The 23,999-nt window shown below is 43.2% G+C and overlaps 1 protein-coding gene across 1 annotated transcript in view; it reads left to right on the forward strand.

Moving 5' to 3' along the window:
- ARHGEF28 (Rho guanine nucleotide exchange factor 28) overlaps positions 1-23,999 on the forward strand; it is a 238,675-nt gene that overhangs the window by 186,505 nt on the left and 28,171 nt on the right. Inside the window, 6 exon segments of the mRNA XM_044276054.1 lie at positions 431-571; positions 12,582-12,829; positions 13,674-13,796; positions 15,315-15,432; positions 18,097-18,351; positions 20,001-20,077. Coding sequence (XP_044131989.1) covers positions 431-571; positions 12,582-12,829; positions 13,674-13,796; positions 15,315-15,432; positions 18,097-18,351; positions 20,001-20,077 — 962 coding nt within the window.

The raw sequence follows: 23,999 nt of genomic DNA on the forward strand, positions 1-23,999 counted from the left end.
GTAGATGTAGCACAGGTCTATAGAAGTACAATACATGCAGTACGTTATATGTAGCCCAGATAGAGATCAGTACAGTACACGTAGATTATATAGGTACAGGTAGATGGCAGATGGTACTCTCATTGGATCTGGGCCTTTTAGTCAATTTCACGTGATACAGATCTGCAGTGTAAGGTGAATTTGATTTTCTAGTTCCAAAGGCCCCAGAAAGTCCATTGTAAGCTGAACGTACAGTAACCTGAAGGAGCACAGTATAGTATTACAGGAGTAATAGCAGGTTATGGCTGCTCATAGAGCAGGTGCGCCACACCTAAACCCGCCATTATATAGAGCTGTGAAGTGCCGTATTATTCCACACATTAAGGCCTTTTATTTCCAATGCAGAGATAATGGAGTAGAATTACAGCTCTAGCTTTACTATTGTACCTAGATGTCGTGGACTCGGCCCTGTGGAGCGATTTCAGTAGCGACGCTCTGGAATTTGAAGCAGAGTCTTGGAGCTCGGTCGTGGAATCGTCTTTCTGTCATAAGCAAGAAAAAAATGTCATCAAAAGACAGGACGTTATTTTCGGTAAGTTATTTTGCAATAAACTCTTGCTGGGGAAGGAAATAATGGGGAACCTGCTGGAATAATGATTGGAGTTTCTATTGTTCTATGGTATATTTGTGTAATTCAGGCAGATTCTTCTCCAGCGCTCGCTAACCATTTACTTATACAAGGAAAGACTGATTAACAGAACGTACAAAAGTCAGACTTCATTTTCCTCTTACTTGCTTCTTCAAGTGACTTCTCTAAGAAGAACTGAAAAGTATCTGGAGCACGCTGCAAGTGTTAAATAATTCAGTATTACTATGGGTTTGACCCTTTCAAGCTTGCCTTGTATTAGAACAGTAGAGGAAATCCATTTTTCCATACTGTCTAGGGTTTGTTCCTGTTTATGTTCTTCAAAGAGTCATTTTCAGCCTCCTTCCAGCAATGTTTAGAGTGCTTTGTCAAATGGTTTCTTTCCATTGGCTGAGTATAAACAGAGGATTACAGAGTTTCTGCGCTTTTACCTTCGAATAATCGCCTGGAGACCAAAACGGGAAATCCTGTGTCCTGATATAAGAGATTTTAGGCAGGTCAAACACAATTCCATGCCCCCTAGCATGTCTGCTATTTCCCTGGCAGATCAGAAGGCCTGGGACATCACTATAATTCATAGGGCCCCGTGGCAAAATAAGAAAATTAAAAGAAAATTAAAACATCGGCATAGCATTATAGATCGGAAAACTCGTATTTATTTATTATACCACTTGTATAGCGCTGACATATTCCGCAGCGCTTAACAGACATTGGCATCAAGCCGTCCCCAATGGGGCTCATAATCAGTATGTCTTTGGAGTGTGGGAGGAAACCAGAGTACCCGGAGGAAACACTCGCAAATACGGGGAGAGCATACAAACTCCATGCAGATGTCCTTGGTCGGATTCGAACCTAGGACCCCAACACACGCATTGTTATTCCCTACAAAAAGCCAGGGGTGCACCACCAATGAGGCCAGGTGAGGCGTTCGCCTCAGGTAGGAGCAAGAGGGGAGCAGCGGAAAGGCCATGGGCAATGAGCGCTTTCATTGTGTCAAAGGGGTTAGGTTAAGAAATTGGCATGGAGGGGGATGCCATTTCAGTTTTTGCCTCAGGCAGCAGAATGGCTAGGTACACCCCTGCAAAAAGGTACAATGTTTTGGCTGCTATGGCTATAGCGATGCTCGTGCCATTTACAGTTGTTGAATAACTTGGATACTATGCTCAGATGTTGGGGTATTAATTTACATAGTACACAAGGCCGAAAAAAGACATTCGTCCATCCAGTTCGGCCTGTTATCCTGCAAGTTGATCCACAGGAAGTCAAAAAAAAAACAAAAAACCTGTGAGGTAGAAGCCAATTTTCCTCACTTTAGGGGAATAAAAAATTTCTTCCCAACTCCAATCAGGCAATCAGAATAACTCCCTGGATCAACGATCTCTCTCTAGTAGCTATAGCCTGTAATATTATTACTCTCCAGAAATACATCCAGGCCCCTCTTGAATTCCGTTATTGCACTCACCATCACCACCTCCTCAGGCAGAGAGTTCCATAGTCTCACTGCTCTTACCGTAAAGAATCCTCTTCTATGTTTGTGTACAAACCTTCTTTCCTCCAGACGCAGAGGATGTCCCCTTGTCACAGTCCTGGGGATAAATAGATGATGGAAGAGATCTCTGTACTGACCCCTGATATATTTATACATAGTAATTAGATCTCCCCTCAGTCGTCTTTTTTCTAAAGTGAATAACCCTAATGTTGATGATCTTTCAGGGTACTGTAGTTGCCCCATTCCAGTTATTACTTTAGTTGCCCTCCTCTGGACCCTCTCCAGCTCTGCTATGTCTGCCTTGTTTACAGGAGCCCAGAACTGTACACAGTACTCCATGTGTGGTCTGACTAGTGATTTGTAAAGTGGTAGGACTATGTTCTCATCAAGGGGCATCTATGCCCCTTCTGATGCAACCCATTATCTTATTGGCCTTGGCAGAAGCTGCCTGACACTGTTTTTTGCAGCTTAGTTTGCTGTTTATTAAATTTTGTAGGTCCTTTTCCATGTCAGTGTTATCGAGTGTTTTATCATTTAGTATGTACAGGTGACTTGCATTATTCCTTCCCATGTGCATAACTTTACATTTGTCAGTGTTAAACCTCATCTGCCACTTCTCTGCCCAAGCCTCCAATCTATCCAGATCCCTCTGTAGTAGTATACTGTCCTCTTCTTGTCTAAAAATGCAGAAGTAGAGTGTAAGCTGTGCCGAGAATCTCTTGTTTCTTAGGCCTCTTTCACATGAGCAAGTTTTCCATCCGGATGCGATGCGTGTTGTGAACGGACAGCATCCAGACTGAATCCTGACCCATTCATTTCATTGGGTCTGTGCATGTGTTTTTCACACGTGATGTTTGTGTTCAGGATAAATTGCAGCATGTTCTATATTGTGCGTTTTTCACGCAGCCCTGGCTCCATAGAAATGCATGGGGCTTGTGTGAAAAGCAGAAAGAATCTGGATGCAATGCGTTTTTTGCTCTAAAAAAAACCACATCAAAAACTGATTGCACCCGTGCAGAGAAAAACTGAAATACTGAATGCAATCGCAGACAAAAGTGATTCAACTTGCGTGCAAAACCATCAGTTTTTTTTTCCTGAGCAGATCCTGACACAATCCGAATCGCTCCTGTGAAATAAACCTAAGGGAAGGTGCCTAGAGCACTGTACTACATATGTACTAAAACCGTTTTCTTTAGAAAAGGCTATATTGCTGTTTATATGGCTAGCATGTAGCCAGAACATCCTTTTTTCCCCCCTAAAATCTATAGAGAACAGAGGTAAGTAACAAACGGATTTAACACAGTAATGCATAAATACATACAGTGCACTGAAAACCGCACGTACACCTGTCGCGCACATAGCAAACACCTAGCCTCATGAAAACAACCTTTATTTTTTTCATTTGACCGCATCTCTGAATATGGGATAGTAGTTGGGAGGCTCATATCCTGAGTTATTCAGCGGGGATGGCCTCCATAAGACATTGCCTGCTTCTTTGTTATACCAGTCTAAGTAAAGGAGGTAGTGGTAGTAATCTGCAGCAAATTTAGAGGGCCCTTTATTAAACAGAGAAACTCCTAAATTAGGCGTATTTCTGGCGCATGTTGTGGTGCAGATGTCCTTTGCGCTGCAATCTGCGACTTCTCCCTGCTTACGCCAGGTCTAAAAAAAGTGGATGTGGTATCGGCGGGGAAGAGGACGGCCCGGCATCGTTTAGGCGTAGAAAATGGTCTAAATGTAAGGCATCAAGGGAGCTGTCTTACATTTAGAAGCGGCAGTGGATCCGCCAAAGTTATGAAGAAGCTGACGCCTCTATAGAACTCCGGCTGATACACTGCCGGCGCCAACGTCTAAAACTCCGGTTCTAATTAAACGTGCCCCTTTGACGCATTTGGGATTGAAAAAATGTCAGAAAATCAAATGTAAGCCTGCTATGTACGGGTACAGCTCATCATTTTCTAGCTTTGTGCCAAGTTTGTCTAGGGCTATACGCTGACACTGGTTGCACGACAGCTGTCGCGGCCAGCAGCGCAGAGTAGAGGTGATCCCTTAGAAATGAATAGCATTGCAGCATGAGTTGCAAAAAATCCAGCAATGTTGGATTTTTTGCAACTCATGCGAGTGTAGCCCTTGCCTAAAAGGTATCCCTTAGGCCTCATGCACACGGCCGTTGTTTTGGTCTGCATCCGAGCCGCAGTATTTGCGGCTTCGATGCGGACCCATTCACTTGAATGGGGCCGCAAAAGATGCGGACAGCACTCCGTGTGCTGTCCGCGTCCGTTGCTCCGTTCCGTGATCCGCAAAAAAAATATTACCTGTCCTATTCTTGTCTGCGCTTTGCGGACAAGAATAGGCAGTTATATTAAAGGCTGTCCGTGCCGTTCCACAAATTGCGGAACACACACAGATGCCATCCTTATTTTGCGGATCCACGATTAGCGGACCGCAAAACACACAACGGTCCTATGCATGTAGCCTTACTCACAGGATAGGGGATAACTCTGATCGGTGGGGTACCGGCAGCTCCATTAAGGTGGGAGAGCTGGACCCCCATTCTTGGGGTCTGTGGAGGTGGTCATCCTCCATGCTGTAGATACAGACACTCAATTCAGTAGTGTGTACATCATTTCTGCTGCAATTTTAGAGTCCCTGTTAGGGATGAGTGATTAGACTTCGAATGAAACATCCGAAGTCGATTCGCATAAAACTTTGTTTCAATACTGTACAGAGCGAGTGATCCGTACAGTATTAGAATGTATTGGCTCCGATGAGTCTTGTGAGACTTCGCATAATAACTTCAGAAATTCATTTGTACTGTAAAAAACCATTTCCCAAACTCTGGTTCGGTTCCAAGGTACCACTTGTATAAATCAATTTCTGAAGTTGTTATGCGAAGTCTCGCAAGACTTCACAAAGTAATGATTTCGGCTCCTCGGAGCCAATACATTCTAATAGTGTACGGAGCGCTTGCTCCGTACAGTATTGAAACAACGTTTTATGAGAATCGACTTCGGATGTTTTATCGGAAGTCGATTCGCTCGTCCCTAGTCCCTGTGATTAAATTGTTGCAGTGCTGTGGAGGAAGAGTTGAGTGTATTCATGATATGCAGGCTGCCCCCGCCCTCCAGTCGCTGATTGACAGATTTCTCCCTATGACTTTGCATTATGGTATACAGTATAGTTTAATAAAGGGGCTTTACAAAAAATAAAATACCTATTTAAGTCGCCGATCCATCGTTGTGTCCGCCCTCCACTTCCAGGCATCAGTCAGATTGGTCTAGGCACATGACGTCTGTGCAGTGACTGACTACAGAGGTCTTGTGCCCAGATGGCACATGACCACTGCCTGGATGTAACCAGTGACCTGCGGTGACTGGAGCAGAGGTGACACTGGACTAGCAACAGGTATTTATTTTATAATTTAGCATTATAAACCTTTAGGAATAATCATTTTAAACTCCATTTGTAAGCTAGGCTTGTCCTTACAGCTAGCAGTAGAGTAGTAGCTTATGTCAGTGACTGTACCCAGGAGACACAGTGGATTACGGTGACGTATACTGCCGAGTGTGTTGTTGGCTTTTCCAGAATAAACAGCTTGTGCTTGTCCTCTCAAGAGAAACCTCCCTGGAGGACTAGAATTATTCTACTGCTAGAACATATCTAAGAACAGCACCTCGCCAGTATATCAGTTAATTTTTCTTCTCGTGGTGACTAGAACTGGACATAAAGTGCTACTAACCAGGTCTTCACTTAGTTATGTAGGTAACAACCTGACCTGAAATTTGGGGGAGATTTATTAAAACCTGTGTAAAAGAAAACTGTCTTAGTTGCCCCTAGCAACCAATCAGATTCCACCTTTCATTTTCCTAAGGCGCTCTGAAAAATGAAAGGTGGAATTTAATTGGTTGCTAAGCCATTTTTTCTTGAAGCGGTTATCCCTTGACCAATGTAAAAAATGATAATCAGACATCATATAGTACATGACCATCTCTTTCTAACAAAGCTAGAACCAGCCCTGTACCTCACATGGATCCAGAGATCTCCCCATTCATTGCTCTGCTAGATTTATATCAAGCTGACAGCTGAAGGGGAGTGTCTTTTCTACTGCAGCTCAGGGGGCGTGTCCGTGCTCTACCTATCACAGCTCAGGAGGCAGTTGAAGGATGAAACTGAGCATGTGCGGCCATCTCAGTGAATAGGGCAAAGAAATAAGAAAAAGAACAAACAGCAGGTGGTGCTATTCAGATACATTTTATGAAATAACTCAGTAGCTATACAAAATTTTTAATTACATGTATTTGCAAAAGTATCCAGATAGAGGGGGTGGTTTGAAAACTGTAGAATATGTTGCGTCAGTCAACTCTTTTAACACCAATTTTGATAAATCTCTCCCTTACAGCTTTACTGCCTGGTATTGTATTCCCAAGGAAATAAAAATAAAAAAATTGGGGGGGAGGGGGGGCGAGTTTTCATTAGGAAAAGATTTTAACTGTATTATCCCAGTGTAGACAAGAGACAGTTAACTAAGGCTACTTTCACATCTGGGTTTTTGCTGGATCCGTCATGGATCAGCAAAAACGCCTCCATCATGATGATACAACCGTCTGCATCGGTTCTGAACGGATCCAGTTGTATTATCTCTAAAATGACTAGGATGGATCCAGCAGTAAAAGCATTGTAAGTCAATGGGGGACAGATCTGTTTTCTTTTGTGTCCGAGAAAACGGAACCGGCACAATTGACTTATGTTATGTTTCATACTGGTTTCATCTTGCTCTGCATCCCATGCCGGACAGTAAAACGCTGCATGCAGCGTTATTCTGTCAGCGATGGGGATGCAAATAAATGGAATGCATTCTAGTGCACTCTGTTTCGTTCAGTTCAGTTTTGTCCCCATTGACAATGAATGGGGACAAAACTGAAGCAGTTTCCTCCGGTATTGAGATGACGGATCGCAATACCGGAAAGGAAAACGCTGATGTGAAAGTAGGCTAACAAGTTTAGCTCTGCTGCATCTGTAAAGAAATGGTCTCTCACCGGTATCTGAATATACTTGGAATAAAAGCCATATTAGTCTGTGTATTGGTGGAGGGATAAAAATATAACTACGGTATATTAGTGTAAACATATTAGCTATAATTGCATTGGAAGTAACCTAGAATTAACTCATGTTTCCTGTTCCTTAGTTTTCCAATATTAATAGAATCAGAATTGTGAGGGGGATTAAAAGGAAGGAACTGAATTCACACAGTCATTTATATAAATGTCCAGCTTTAGGGTATTGTAGGAAGGCGCAAGGGGCCGTCATTGATCGAAGGTATGTGTTACCGAGATTCCTGGCCTCGGTGAGGTAAGAGACGATAGTTTTAATTGTCAGCGGCAGCTAGTGCTGACTGACACTGTTTCTTGTTAGTATGGCTGTAAAGGTGATCCGGGCCGGCTCTTACTTGGAGTAGCCAAAGTGCTGGGTGGGTGGCTTCTCCCCACACTCCAGGCCGGGTCTTTTTTGGCCTACATAAAACCCAGCCAGCAGTCTCAACTGGGTGTGGTTTATCCTTCATCCTTTGTTTCCTTATGTGTGAATAAACACCGAACTGTTTAAGTTAAAGACTTTGTAATTGCCTTCATACTGCGTCCGCTAACCTGTCTACCAGAGCAAAACCCCACAGTATGTATAAAAATGCTGGAGGTAATTGGCAACAAAAAGTATTATTTGCAAAGTCTCCACTGAATTGCTGTCAAATATACAGCAAAACCATATTTTATCTAGGTATAGTGTTGCAGACACGCCTCAGATAGTGACACACATCCTTTTCCTGTAATCCATTTTTATTTTCAGATTTTAATTATTTTTTTTAATTCTATTTTCTGAAAACGATTATGGGGACGGCCGTCTTGCCTCGCCTGTTTTAACTGCATTTAGAGAGATGCTTAACAGCAGCCACCATGGGCCATAGACACTATGGACAGGAGAAGACCTCTTTGACTTCAATGGAAGAGGCATGCTCTGTGACCTATGCAGAGGTCAGGAGGGAGTAGATAAGCTGTGATATCACCCATTGTGAATGGTGGATCATGTGATATCTATCATTGTAATCCTGTCTGTGATTATAATGAGATGACTGCAGAAAAGTGATCTGTACTGACCAAGAAGTGGAGGGTATTATTAGGCCTGGTTGCCAGTGTGAAATAAAAAAAAAAAAAAAAAAAAAAAAAAATACACATAGTGGCACGCAAAATTAAAGGGTTTCTACCATCAGATTTACTGTTATGTATCTGACTGACATTAAGCAATGTGCTAATGTCAGCACTACATAACAGTATGTTTTAAAAAAAAATTCCCTGCAGCCGTTCTGCTAAAATACACACTTTTACAATATGCTAATGAGCCTCTAGGTGCTATGTGGGCGTAGATTCAGCACATAGAGCAGGGTGGATAAAAATCAATGATTTAAAAAAATATATATAATAATCGTACTTTTTTAGATTTAAATCAGATTTTTTTTATTTAAATCTGATTTTTTTAAATATTAAATGCTTTTTGAGGAAAATATATTACCATCCAAAGGTTATTTCATTATGAAATAAAGATAACTTTTTTAATTATGTAGAATAAGGCTGTATATGTTTAATTTTTGTTAAATTCCATTAATCCATTCACAATGTCATGCTCTTCCAGAGGTTTTTGTAAGATTACTGGGTAGTTTCTCTGCCTACAAGATATTATCACAGATGCTTGGTTTAATTTTGGAGTTCTCAAAACTGAATTTATAACATGAAAAGAGTTGAGAAAAAGATCTAAATCCTAACTTCTACAAACCTATAAATACAGAATCAACCCCTTCAGTGCCAAGTTTAAAGTTCAGTGAATAGAATATAAACAATATTTTTCTGATTGTTTGGAGTGGAATAGATCTGCACAAGAAGAAAGTGAAACTAAGTGTAAGGAGGAAAAGGCAAGCAGACAAGGAGTACTACAAAATTTAAGTGAAACTTTCTGAGCACAGTACTGCACAGCCACAGACAGACAAGTCTTTGGATCATCTGTAAAGAATAAATCAAGGCAACTGGACTTACTGTAGATTTCTTGAAAACGTTTCACTCGTTCTTCCAACGAGCTTTCTCAATTCTGAGTGACTGTACAAAAATTCTGGGAATAAATATGTAACTGAATCAACATCTGGTAATTATACCCAGCATTGGGTCAAAGGTGTTGATTCATTATCCTAATTGAAGTCAGTAGGTGATAAAGACTTCCCAGAAAAAGGTGTCAAGACAGCATTGTACGTGAAAGAGGCCATCTACGTAAAAATGGAGAAGCCAAGCTTGAATAGAGGCGGGGGGGTTAGACATCTATTGTCTGCCACATACAATGCTGTATTGACACCTTTTTCTGGGAAGTCTTTATCACCTACTGACTCCAATTAGGATAATGAATCAACACCTTTGACCCAATGCTGGGTATAATTACCAGATGTTGATTCAGTTACATATTTATTCCGAGAGAATTTTTGTACAGTCACTCAGAATTGAGAAAGCTCGTTGGAAGAACGAGTGAAACGTTTTCAAGAAATCTACAGTAAGTCTAGTTGTCTTGATTTATTCTTTACAGATATACCATGACCTGGATAAATGAGAACCTTCACAGACAAGTCTTTGGATCTTTTTGTGTGTATGACCTGAGGTTTATCACATTCTTTCCTTGGAGGAAAAAAACTATAATGGCAGCAGGCCGTAAAAGAGACCCAGTTTGCCAATATTTTAATGAAGTTCCTTTACCCATCGGTAAGGCAGGCATGCGTGCAAAATGCAAACACTGCAACAAAGAAATGCAAGGCCTGGTGGCCCGAATGAGGCAACATCATGAGATGTGCTGTGATGAAGATGACCAAAGAAACACATTTTTCTCCTTCCTAAGTACAACAGAAAAATTGTACAAATATGAATCATTATGTAAAAAACTATGATTTAAATCAAGCCTTACTGACTAGTGATTTAAATTGTGATTTAAATCGGTTTGATTTAAATCAAATCCATCCTGACATAGAGGCTCCGTCTACTCACCCTTTATCCCGCCCAGGTCCTCCATTCTGCCTGCCCCGCTCCTCTTGATTGATGTCCAAGTTCCATGCATCGTTGAGGAAATCCCACACCTGCGCCGTTCACTTCTGTATTTGGCGCAGGCGCAGTGAGTGAAGGCCGCACTCCTGGTGCCAGCTTCCTCACTGTGACGTAGTCAGGGCAGGCACAGTGAGGAAGGCGGCACCAGAAGCGCGGCCTTCACTCACTGCGCCGAATACAGAAGTAAGCGGCGCAGGCGCCGTATTTCCTCAGCGATGCATGGATCTTGGACATCAATAAAGAGGAGCGGGGCGGGCAGAAGGGAGGACCTGGACGGGATAAAGGGTGAGTAGACGGAGCCTCTAGGTGCTGAATCTTCGCCCACATAGCACCTAGAGGCTCATTAGCTTATTGTAAAAGTGTGTATTTTAGCAGAACGGCTGCAGGGATAAATGTAAAAAAACATACTGTTATGCTGACATTAGCGCATCGCTAATGTTATTCAGCTACAGAACAGTAAATCTGATGGTAGAAACCCTTTAAAAATAAGTTCATGAAAAGTTTAAAATATTTTTTTATTTTTTTATGATGTAGGACAACAGAGGACTTTGGTCTCAAGCCTGAAACACTATGAACCTTAAGGCTGAGTTCACACGGGCGAGATTTCCGCGCGGGTGCAATGCAGTAGGTGAACGCATTGCACCTGCACTGAATCCTGACCCATTCATTTCAATGGGGCTGTGTACATGAGCATTTTTTTTCATGCATCACTTCTGCAATGCTTTAAAATCGCAGCATGTTCTATATTCTGCGTTTTTCACGCAGCCCTGGCTGCGTTAATAACGCATTGCATCTGCAAGCAAGTGCGGATGCAATGCGTTTTTCCCTGATGGTTGCTAGGAGATGTTGTTTGTAAACCTTCAGTTTTTTATCACGCGCGTGAAAAAAGCATCAAAACGCATTGCACCCGCGCGGAAAAAACTGAACAACTAAACGCAATTGCAGCCAAAACTGACTGAACTTGCTTGCAAAATGGTGCGAGTTTAACTGAACGCACCCTGAACGCATCCGGACCTAATCTGTCACGCTCGTGTGAACTCAGCCTAAGGGTAAATGCACACGTTCAGGATTTATGTGTGGAGAATTCACACTGAAATCCACAGGTGAAATCCGCACCAAATCCAGATGTAAATCCAGACCAATTGATGCGGATTGTCCTCAAGGATTTCCATGTGGATTTGGTGCGGATTTCGCTCTCCCATTGAAACGAATGGAAAAAAATCTGGTCAGGAAAAATAAAATATATTGACATGCTGCGGATTTTAAAATCTGCACGGAAAAAAATCGGCATTGTGTACACAGGAATTAAAAATTCTCATAGAATACGATGTGTGTGACCTACGGTGCAGATTTTCAGCACAAAATCCTGATCGTATGCATTTAGTCTAAAAAGGTTGTCAGATATTAGCCACAATTGGGACACAGGCAGAGGATGGTGTGGAATAAGCATTGCTTACCTGTTGAATCGCACAGCAGTCCATTCGTGCCATTCCAGTCCTCCCTGCTGGTCATTGTATAGGGGGCCACAGCACTGAAGTCACATTGACAAACACTGCTGCAGCCAATCACTGGTCTCAGCAGTGTACCTTTGGGGCAAGTGATTGGCTGCAGTGGTCAGCTGATGTCAGCGCATAAGCGTGTAAACAAACACCAGTGGGGAGGTGCCAAATAATGGCGCAGGAGATTCAGAGGGTAAGTAAGACTACTTTCACACACATTAGCGTCTTTTGCGGTTTCATCATGGATATGCAAAAACGCTTCCGTTACCATAATTCAACAGCATGCATTCATCATGAACGGATCCGGTTGTATTATGTCATCTATAGCAATGATGGATCCGTCATGAACACCATTGGAAGTCAATGGGTGACGGATCTGTTTTCTATTGTGTCAGAGAAACCTGATCCGTCCCCATTGACTTACACTGTGTGTCAGGATGGATCCGTCTTGCTCCGCACCACATCGCGGACAGAAAAATGCTGCTTGCAGCGTTATTCTGTCCGCGATGGGAGCGCAACCAAACGGAACGGAATGCATTCTGGTGCACTCCGTTTCGTTCAGTTTTGTCCACATTGACAATGAATCGGGGCAAAATGGAAGCGTTTTCTTCCGCTATTGAGATCCTATGACGGATGTCAATAGCGGAATTGAAAATGCTAATGTGAAAGTAGCCTAATGGGAATGTATTATTTTCCACCGTCACCTGCCTGTGCCCTAGTTTTTGCTAATCCTGGACAACCCATTTAATACTTTTAAACATAGGATATGATGAATTTGAAAATGTTGCACTAGTGATAATTTATTTTAGGTGCAGCGTACTATCCTGTTGTTTCATTATTCCTTTCAGAACTCATGCAGACGGAACTGCATCATATCCAGACCCTTTTCATTATGTCTGAAATCTTCAGGAAAGGGATGAAGGAGGAGCTGCAGCTGGACCACAGCACTGTGGATAAAATCTTCCCTTGTCTGGATGAGCTGCTGGAAAGCCATAAGTTTTTCTTTTATAACCTACGAGAGAGGAAACAGGAGTCCAGGGAGGGAAACGACAGGAACTTTGTGATCCACAGAATTGGGGACATCCTCGTGCAGCAGGTACACGTCATGAAGTCATTTTTCAGTGGTCTAATATGGGTATGTGCTGCCTAACCTGATATGTAATAATGAATGTCCTAAAATAAATCACACCCTCTAATATCTAAAAGACACAGCCTGGTGGTTAGGTACTTAATGGGGGATAGGATATGCCCCAATTGTCTGATAGTATACTGGTCCCACCTCTGGGACTCGCACCTACGCCGAGAACGTAGCGGGGAGAACCGCCAAACGTTCTCCCCATACAAATGAATGGGAGCGCACCGAGCTTTCGCGGCCACCGCTCCCATTCATTTCTATGGGACTGACAGAAATAACTGAGCCAGCGCTCGGCTATTTTCGGCAGCCCCGTAAAAATGAATGGAGGGCAGCTGTGCATGGGCAGTGCGCCCTCCGCCACCTTTCCCTGCTCTGTGCTCAATGTAGGTGCGGATCCCAGAGACCTATGAGACAATGGGGGCATATCCTAGCGATATGCCCCCATTGGCTATGATGGGAATACCCCTTTAATGACGTAAAGATGCTTTACATTTTTTTCATCTCTGCATTTCAAAAGCTATAACTTTTTTAATTTTTAGGGATGATTTGTAGTTTTAATTGGCACCATTTTAGAGATACCTATAATGTTTAACAGTTTTTTCTTTTCTTTTTGGGACAGAATAAACAAAAAACAATTTCACCATTTAAAAAAATGTTTTTACAGTGTTCACCCTGCGGTATAATGGACATGATGTCTTTACTCTGTGCTAATAGCAGTCTAATAGTTACCTCCTGAAATATGGTGGCAGCAGCAGTGTCTCCCATATGTACCTCTAACCAGCTGCTTACATGTATTTTCTGACAGTTCTCTGCAGAGAATGCTGAGAAAATGAAGAGGATTTATGGAGAATTCTGTAGTCATCACATCGAAGCCGTGAATTTGTTCAAAGAACTTCAACAAAACAAAAAATTCCAGAATTTCCTAAAAGTGAGTTATTGAGTTTTCTATCTGTCTGTTATCTATCTATAAAAAATAAACACACCGCAGCCCTTCCAATAGGTGAAAAATTGTGGGATCCTTTATTCACCTGTGCAACGTTTCGCTCCACTTGCTGGGACCATTTTCAAATGGGGCCTAGCCCAAAAGTTAAAAATGAAAATAGGCAGCACTCTGAGATAATTAAAGTAAAAAAGTAGAAAAAAATGTGTTCATACATCAATTAATTCAGAGTGCTGCCTGTTTGCATTTTTATCTATCTATCTTTTTATTATCCGTCTGTCTATCCCCCCTCCTCCCCTTAGATGACCATCCCAAATTGCATTGAAAAATGTTCTTCTGGTGGGTGGTCTTTTTGGATGACTTGTGTGGACACTATATAGTGGAACTGTAAGGCCCCTTTCACATGAGGGAGTCCCACACATCGGACGCAGTATGTCTGCGAGAGCTTCCGCCCGGACCTACATAGCACTGATAGGATCACATGGCATTATATTGATTTATGATGCTATGTATCCCTTACAGTTCTGGAATGTGTTGTATATCACTGACAGTATTATGTCAGTGTTATCCAATACATTCCAGAACTGTAAGGGTTACATAGCATCATAAATCAATATAATGCCCGTCAGTAGCCATAAAGTGGCTGACCCATTTAAGTAGCCTCCCGCTCCAGCGCCTATGCTCTGTTTGTTTACACCCTGAGAGCGGTGACCGCTGCAGTCAATCATTGGCCTCATCGTTCACATGCCGTACTTATTGATGTCACCACTGGTGGTATTCCCATCTTAAACTTTTATTGTATATCCATAGGAAGTCTAATAGGTGCAGTTCCAACCTCTGGGTCCCTCATCTATCTTGAGGACATGTTTGCCTGCATTTCGGAGAGGTGGCAACGCATGTACGACTCTCTCCATTCACTTCTATCACAGTTCTGAGAAGAGGCAAGCGCAGGAACTCTGATAGAAGTAAAGGAGAGAGTCGTACATGCACAGGCAGTCGGCCACCTATCTGTACACTGCGGCGGACAAGCAGGGCAAAAATCTGGTAATAGATGCGGATCCCAGAGGTGGTAAATAAAGACAGAAATGCAGCATTTTTCTCTTTTGGAATACATGTCTGTGTCATGTGATCACATGTTTCCTGTACTGCAGCGCCTCACTGTGGACACTTCAGTAAATGTTTAGAGAGGCATAGTAGTTTGTTTGGATTGCTCTATAAAATTGTATGTGTTACTTAGGCTACTTTCACACTTGCGGTGGCCTTTTCCGGCAGGCTGTTCCGGCTGGGAAACAGGCTGCTGGATCCGTGCTACCGCTAGTCCACCGTAGCGCCGGAGGTCCGGCCACAGCACGGCAAACATACCGGAACAGCCTGTCTGAAAAGGCTACCGCAAGTGTGAAAGTAGCCTTACTAATATTTTCAGAGGTTTTGCCTTTAGGCATTTTCATGTTGGTGAGAAATAAAATAAGGTTACACATAATAAACTTATATTTAACGTGTTTATAGGTGACAAACAGTAACCTGCAGGCTCGTCGCAGAGGAATCCCAGAATGCATCCTGCTCGTCACACAGCGAATCACTAAGTATCCAGTACTTGTGGAGAGAATACTACGATATACACCCGGTCAGTAACATGGACGTCACATCTATAGTTAGGGCTCTTTCACACTTGCGTTCTTTTCTTCCGGCATAGAGTTCTGTCATCGGGGCTCTATGCCGGAAGAATCCTGATCAGTTTTATCCTATTCCTAATGCATTCTGAATGGAGTGAAATCCGTTCAGGATGTCTTCAGTTCCGGAACGTTTTTTGGCCGGAGAAAATACCGCAGCATGCTGCGCTTTTTGCTCCGGCCAAAAATCCTGAAGACTTGCCGCAAGGCCGGATCCGGAATTAATGCCCATTGAAAGGCATTGATCTGGATCCGGCCTTAAGCTAAACGTTGTTTCGGCGCATTGCCGGATCCGACGTTTAGCTTTTTCTGAATGGTTACCATGGCTGCCGGGACGCTAAAGTCCTGGCAGCCATGGTAAAGTGTAGCGGGGAGCGGGGGAGCAGCATACTTACCGTCCGTGCGGCTCCCGGGGCGCTCCAGAGTGACGTCAGGGCGCCCCAAGCGCATGGATCACGTGATCGCATGGCACGTCATACATGCGCGTGGGGCGCTCTGACGTCATTCTGGAGCGCCCCGGGAGCCGCACGGACGGTAAGTATACTGCTCTCCTGCTCCCCACTACTACTATGGCAACCAGGACTTTAATAGCGTCCTGGCTGCCATAGTAACACTGAAAGCATTTTGAAGACGGATCCGTCTTCAAATGCTTTCAGTACACTTGCGTTTTCCCGGATCCGGCGTGTAATTCCGGCAAGTGGAGTACACGCCGGATCCGGACAACGCAAGTGTGAAAGAGGCCTTAGGGGAGCACAAACCTGAATTAAAGGGGATGTCCATTCCTTTACAATTGATGGTTCATTCTGAGGCTAGGCCACGAATATTAGATTGACGGGGGTCCATCACCTTGCATCCCCACTGTTCCGTCCATTGTGTAGTGAATGGAGCTGGTTACTGCAGCACTGCTCCCATTCACATCAGTGGAACAATTGCCGATCATATACCTATAGGCCATCAGTAGTCAAGGGGTGGACATCCTGATTTATCAATATGCTTTAGTCTCCGTTCACATTACATTTTTGTAAACCATGAAAGTTACATTAGCCAGATAGAGGTCAGTAGAGTAGTTTTAACAGTATACTACACAACCAACAAAAACAAGAATAGGATAGAATAAAAAAATAATACAAAAGAATGGAATAGAATAGATTTAGCTTTTTCAAATCTCTGTATCCAGGAAAAAAAAAATTATTAAAGGGAGTCTTTCAGCAGATTTGGGGGTGTTGCCGTTATACCTAGAGGCTCTGATCTCTCTGCAACTGCAGTGCCCTTTGCAGATTGACACGGCTAGGCAGAGAAGACACCATCACGCCTGGCCCCGTCAGTGAAGAGGATCCAGTAGTTGCAGAGAGACCTGAGGCTTTAGGTGTAATGGTAACGCCCCCGTTGCTCCTAGAGGCTCATTTGCATATATTAAAACATCATTTTTCTCAGTAATGCGGGCGCATATGAAGATGGGACCAACACAGATGCCTTCAGCTGCCAAGTGCACATGTAACAGGTCAGCCTGTGTCATAGGGACAAAACTGCTGACAGATGCCCCTTTTTTTTATTTTTTATTGTGACCCTGTGGGTGATGGATGCCAGTATATGGCTTCTCAGTCATTGATTTAAGACATAAATCTCGGTGCATACAGGTATGTTAAACAGGTCATACATGTCATGTAACCAGAGCCTTACTGGTTGCTCTCCTGTATAGTCTTTCTTTTAGGCCAGACGCACACGAGCAAGTTGAATGCGATAAACTTGCAGCGTGTGTCAATGAGGTCCCGTCTTGACCTTTGTTCCTTTGACAGGATCGCACAAAATTTTATTATACTGATCTATAATGCTGTGCAACCCTTAGAGTCCTGGAATGTATTACATTGACAGAATTATGTCAGTATAATTAAGTCGATTGCCGTACTCTAAGGCTTACACAGCATTATAAATCAGTGTAATGCTATACGATCCTGTCAAAGGAGCAGAGGTCGGCACCTCTCATTGACGCACGCTGCAAGGAGTTTATCCCATCCAACTTGCTAATGCGTCTCTGGCCTTATCCTTTCATTTTGTCCTAACATATGAGTAGATATAGATTGTACACTGTATGAATAGCAAGTATGGGGGGCACACTCAAAAGGGACCACAAAGCGGTAGTATATTGAAATATTTTAAAACATTAAGAACATACCCCTAAAAATTTGGACATACACTAAAATATCACATATACATGTGATATTTTAGTGTATGTCCATATTTTAGTGTATGTCCAAATTTTTAGGGGTATGTTCTTAATGTTTTAAAATATTTCAATATATTAAAGTGTATTCACACTACTACCGCTTTGTGGTCCCTTTTGAGTGTGCCCCCCCCCCCCCCCCCCATACTTGCTATTCATACATTTTCTCACCGGTCCTGAGGGTGGGACCTGGGGGTGAGCACCTTTTCCATATAGAAAGAGGGTGAGCCGCTGTAATTCTTTTATACTTCTAATCATAGATTGTACACTGTTGATAGAATGGAGATATATATATATATATATTTTCATATAACGGCTCATTACATCTGTTTCTATTACTGTACTATGTGTAATTTGTGGCCCTCCTCATGTAACACAGATCTTGTGTTATCTTTAGAGGGCACTGAGGAACACAAGGACCTTTGCCGAGCCCTCAGCCTAATTAAAGACATGGTCACTGCTGTGGATTCAAGAGTCAGCGAATTTGAAAGAAAACAAAAGCTGGAAGAATTTCTCAACAAGATAGAGAATAAGACATTCACAAAAATGAAGAACGGCCATGTCTTCACGAAGCAGGATCTACGGATCAAAGAGAGGGTGCTGCTGCACGATGGTGTCCTCCTATGGAAAACGGCCACTGGGAGATTCAAAGGTATTGACGTACACAGGACTTGGTACATTGACACCTCATCTACAGAAATAACCCCTCAATGGCCTTTCAGATCTGCTTTCCAGAGCAGTAGGTAGGACTTTTCAAGGCTAGCTCGCTTACAGTGTGGGTATTGATGCTATGGCATAGGATAGCCATTCCTGAGAGGCTCGGTGCAGATATCTCTCACTTATATGTTCTTTTATAAGGAAGTTACGTAAAAACCTTGCTAGACAGTATATAAGAAATTCCTAGAAAACTTCATGTAAAGTCAGATGGAAAATGGATCCTTCAAAAACTACGTTAACCAGCTTAAGAGGAAGCTGTTTTGTGTTTGGTATTGCTTAAAGGGTTATTCCCACCTCAGACATTCATGGCGTATCACAAGGATATGCCGTCAATGTCCGATACTTATGGGTCCCACCTCTGGAAACTGCTTCTTTCTCCATAAGGGGTCTTCGAAGTGAAGTGAAGTACAGCACAGGGCGCATACTCGGATGCTCTTCATTCACTGCTGTGGGAATTCCAAACATAGAAACATAGAATGTGTCGGCAGATAAGAACCATTTGGCCCATCTAGTCTGCCCAATATACATCTGACGCTGATGGCATATCCTGTTAACATGTGTGAGATTGAAATACTCTTTTAAAGGGGTTGTCCCACTATAACGACTTATCACCTAGCCCCGGGATAGGTGATAAGTATTTGATCTCTAAGGGTCTGTCCGCTGGGAATCCTAATGACCAGAAGAATGTGCACTACCGCTCCAGCCAGGTTCAGTACTTATCTCTGACCACCCCGTATAGATGAATGCAGCATGCATTTGTGCCTTTGGCTTCATTCCCTTGGTGGACTAAGAGACGCTGTCCTCATGATCAGTGGACATCCCAGCGGTCAGACCCCTACAATCATATACTTGTCACCTATCCTGTGGCTAGGTGATAAGTTATGGTGGGGCAGGTCTTTTAAAGAAGACCCATCTGCTTTCCTGACATGTCTGTTTAGGTGAATACTAGAAGTCTCTGTGCTGTTCCTGATGACTTGGTGCTACCATACCCCTTGACCATGAAGTGCAGATACCTGCCTCATTTACAAAGCAAATGGTGATACACAGTTGACATTTCCAGGAGGGATAACAGAAGAACAGCACAATGTAGAGTTCTAAGAAAAGCTGCTCCAGAACTGGAATTCAGAAGGTCTCTGTATATCCTCTGGTTTGTGAATGAATTGTGATGTACCAGTGTTCAGCAGTCGATGGGTTACAGTACAAGGGGGGATAGAGATGTGAGATGGGATAAGAAATCTAGCTCGGGGGGGGGGGGGGATCCGACGAAATATGCACAAACTTTATCCAAGGAGACATACTGAAATTCTTACTGCTGGATGTGAAATGTGCTACGGGCTTTATTCCATGTGTGCAGTGGAGCTGAAATCCTTGAAATGCGATGGACAGTGCTGCCAGCATAGGAATGTAATGAACACGGGCGCATGGTGCCAGGTGGCATAATACACTGGCCACCTTGGCGGAGGGCTTTATACGTGTAGTATCCGTGTTTGGGCTGTTTTTGTGGGGCAGAATTGGCCACTTCAGACTGTCTCATTTTTTCCAAGCTGTAAGGAACATTTTACCTTTTTGTTCCCCTCTTCCCAGATATTCAAGCTCTTCTTTTATCCGACGTGCTACTGTTTCTCCAAGAAAAGGATCAAAAATATATATTTGCTGCTGTGGTGAGTTTGTATCCAATATGCTTTTCATTAATCTGCTGTAATAAAGTCAAGCAATGAAGCGATGAGTGGAAAGCGAATTTACTGCCAACTGGAAATACTGTACCAGCCCCAGACTCGCTGAACCTTGCCGAGCAAGAAAAGGATTTAGTTTGCTGTTTAATCGGTTGTGCAGTCATTCTTTCCGTGTACAAGCCAATCAATAGATTACATTTTATGATCCGCTCATCCATTTGTCCCCTGCAAGCAGCATGAATACAATATACTGTAACAAGATAGAATATGCAATTATATCGGGGGTCAGAAAAGATGGATGAGCCTTTGGACATCAGCGATCCATATGGCAACCTTAAGTGTTTTATTTTTTTCGACCTCGCCACCATAGAGAAAAATAAAGGGGTTGTCCGGTGTCTTTTAACCATTGCTTATATGTTATAAGCAGTGTTGAATGAATAGACCCATCCGAAGTGGAATTCAGTCAGAATTTTAGTTAAAATTTAATTGTAAATGTAGCCAAATGTCCTCGCTCTTCGTGGTAACTAATCATTTTTCCTAAAATTGCAGCTGGAGTTGTTTTAGAAAGAACCGAAAAAAATTAAATACTCCCCTCATCCACTTGCTCGAGCAGAGACAAGCTCTTGATTGAAAAAGACTTGCGCTGAGCGTGATGACGTCACTGCGCGCTCCCAGCGCGGTCACGTGGTGACTTCATTGATTTTTTTCTGTCTCAGCAGCCGCTAAAAAAACTGTCCCATTGATTGATAGGCTAAATAGGGTTTTAACATAGCGATTTGTGACTAATTAATTTATAACGAGTCAAATTTCTTGTCAAACTTTGGCGAAGCTGCCGAATCAAATTTTTCAAAACTTTGCTCATTAACTAATATACTTTCATTACCTGTGTTGCCACTGTCTCCAGATCTGGATTACAGTCCATATTCCTCTCGGATACTTGCGGTGATGTCAAATCTGTTTTCTTACTTCCTCCTGGTCCTGGCTCTACTCGTGTCTATCTAACTGACAAGGATGGGGAGTAGGTGGCATCATTAGATCCCCTCACTCTCCGAAGTCTGCACTGTAGACACATCATCCACAAGCTTGTCTATGCAGGTGCCAGCGAGTGAGGTTGTGGGGGGGTTCTGCTGCCTACTCCATGCCCATGTAATATACATGAGTGAGGATGTGGCCAGGGCCAGGATGGAATTGAAGGATGCAGAAGAAAGGCAATAGACGTGAGGTCACAGGAAGTATCAAAGAGGGCTTAGGTGAGTGGTCGCAGGCATTGTAATATATGAGCAATGGTTGAAAGACAGTGGAAACCCCCTTTAAGATCTATGGTCATTCAAAGGTAGTTTGTTTTGTATTATACTTATTTTGGGCTAAAACATTTTTTTGGTCTATTTTGTCTTTATAAAAAATGTTAAACCGTTCATCCTCTCTAGCCTTCAGGTTTTAGAGATTCTGCAGAATACTCTGTTCTCCTTTCAATAAAGTCTGTCAGAGAGCTGCTCTGATGGCTCATTTTATGGCACATATCTCTGTTTTACTGAGAGCTCATAAACACTAATTTACGCTTAAAGGGGCTTTCCGAGATTTAAATACCGATGACCTGTCCTCTGGATATGTCATCAGTATGTGATCGCTGGGGGCCGACACCCGGGACCTCCACTGACCAGCTGTTTGAGAAGGTGGCAACACTTGCCGTAGTGCTGCGTCCTTCTCACTGCTTTCCCTAGGCCAGTGATGACACATTCATCAGTCACGTGGCCTAGATCCAACTCATCCCCATAGATGTGAATCGGGATGAGTACAGCCACTATACAATGTATAGTGCTTGATGAGCTGAGAGAAGGCCGTGACAGTCAGAGGAGCGCCGGTGCTTTCTCAAACAGCTGATTGGTGGGGGTCCCAGCTGTCGGACCTCCACGATCAGATACTATATTACCTATCCTAAGGCTAGCTCATCAGTGTTAAAATCTTGGAAAACCCTTTTAAAGTTGTGGCAGTGGCGCGCCCTGAGGGCCATTGAAAATGTGTATCTCACCCAGAGGAGCCTGGGCGAGAACAGGAACGGCTGGGAAAATAGGCTTTTCTCACTGTTTGCAGCAGCTAAGCTGGTAATTTAGAAAATTAGCAGCCAGCTGAGCTCCTCAATCAGGGCTCCCCGTCTGGGGAAGGAGCAGGCTGCGTCGAGGCCTGTGGGAGCCGGGACTCTCTAACTCTGTGTGGCGTGAGCACCATGCTGTGTTTTGGAGGGCTGGGTGGTAGACCCAGATCCCAATAGACAGGAAAAAATACTGTATAATCAGTGGGCAGGCGGCCTAGGATTTGTGTTCATGATTTGTTTCGTCTGCTGGTAAAGTGACCATAAAGCTGGTCGTGGCCAGTTTGCACCCAAATCTGCAGTGTTGAAGTGGCTTCTTGAGGTGTGCCAACTGTCTAAGTGGAGAAGACGGCGATCCTGGAGAGTATACATAAACTTTCAAGAAAATGTAAAAGTTCGGTCCTTCCTGAAGCGTTCTTCACTACAGCCCATACATAAGCCATACACAGTAGAGATATATATATATATATATATATGTTTTGATTTCTACAATATGCACTGCAGTGAGTACTGTACTGGCAGGAGCTCTTACCTGTGCCCTCCCCTAAAACCTCTGCTATATAGCAGCTGTGCAGGATACACCACACCGATGTGCTGTGCCAGGCTTTAGCGGAGCTGACCGAGGAGAGGCAGGAGCAGCGAAGTGAGCGCTTGCCAGTTCCGCGCTCACTGAAGCGCATATTGTAGAAATCTAAATCCATACACCATGTATATAGCTACAGTGTACAGATTTATTATGATGTCAGTTTTGCTTGAGTCTGCGTTGGAGTACATTTTGCCACATTTATTAATTGTCGCATGTTGTTTGATAAATTTGTCTGATCCTTAAACCCAACTCTTTTGTGTCTGAAAGCTACTCCAGTTTTCCTACTCCTCGTCTTGATTGCAAATTTGACTTTGATAAATCTGGAATGAAACCCATTAACATAGAAAGCAGGGATGAGCGAATTGACTTTGGATGTTTCATACGAAAAAGATTCACATAAAACTTTGAATACTGTACAGAGCGAGCGCTCCGTACAGTATTAGAATGTATTTGCTCTGATGAGCCGAAGTTATTACTTCTCAAAGTCTCGCGAGACTTTGTGTAGTAAATTTGCAAATAAATTTCTACTGTAAAAAATCTTGCTACAGAACTCTGGTTCGGTTCCAGGCGGTAAAAGGTTTTTTACAAGTAGAAATTAATTTACAAAGTTATTACCCGAAGTCTCACGAGACTTTGAGAAGTAATAACGTCAGCTCATCAGAGCCAATACATTCTAAGGCTACTTTCACATTTGCGTTCAGAGCGGATCCGTCTGAGACGGATCCGCTCATATAATGCAGACGATGGATCCGTTCAGAACGGATCCGTCTGCATTATATTGTAAAAAAAATTCTAAGTGTGAAAGTAGCCTGAACAGATCCGTCCAGACTTTTACATTGAAAGTCAATGGGGGACGGATCCATTTGAAAATTGAGCCATATTGTGTCAAATTCGGATCCGCCCCCATTGACTTACATTGTAAGTCTGGACGGATCAGTTTGCCTCCGCACGGCCAGGCGGACACCCGAACGCTGCAAGCAGCGTTCAGGTGTCCGCCTGCTGAGCGGAGCGGAGGCCAAACGCTGCCAGACTGATGCATTCTAAGCGGATCCGCATCCACTCAGAATGCATTAGGGCTGTACGGATGCGTTCGGGGCCGCTTGTGAGAGCCTTTAAATGGAACTCACAAGCGGAGCCCCGGACGCAAATGTGAAAGTAGCCTAATACTGTACGGAGAACTCGCTCCGTACAGTATTCAAAGTTTTATGCGAATTGACTTCGGATGAAGCATCCGA

The sequence above is a fragment of the Bufo gargarizans genome, chromosome 1 (genome assembly GCF_014858855.1).
Source record: "Bufo gargarizans isolate SCDJY-AF-19 chromosome 1, ASM1485885v1, whole genome shotgun sequence".
Taxonomy (NCBI): domain Eukaryota; kingdom Metazoa; phylum Chordata; class Amphibia; order Anura; family Bufonidae; genus Bufo; species Bufo gargarizans.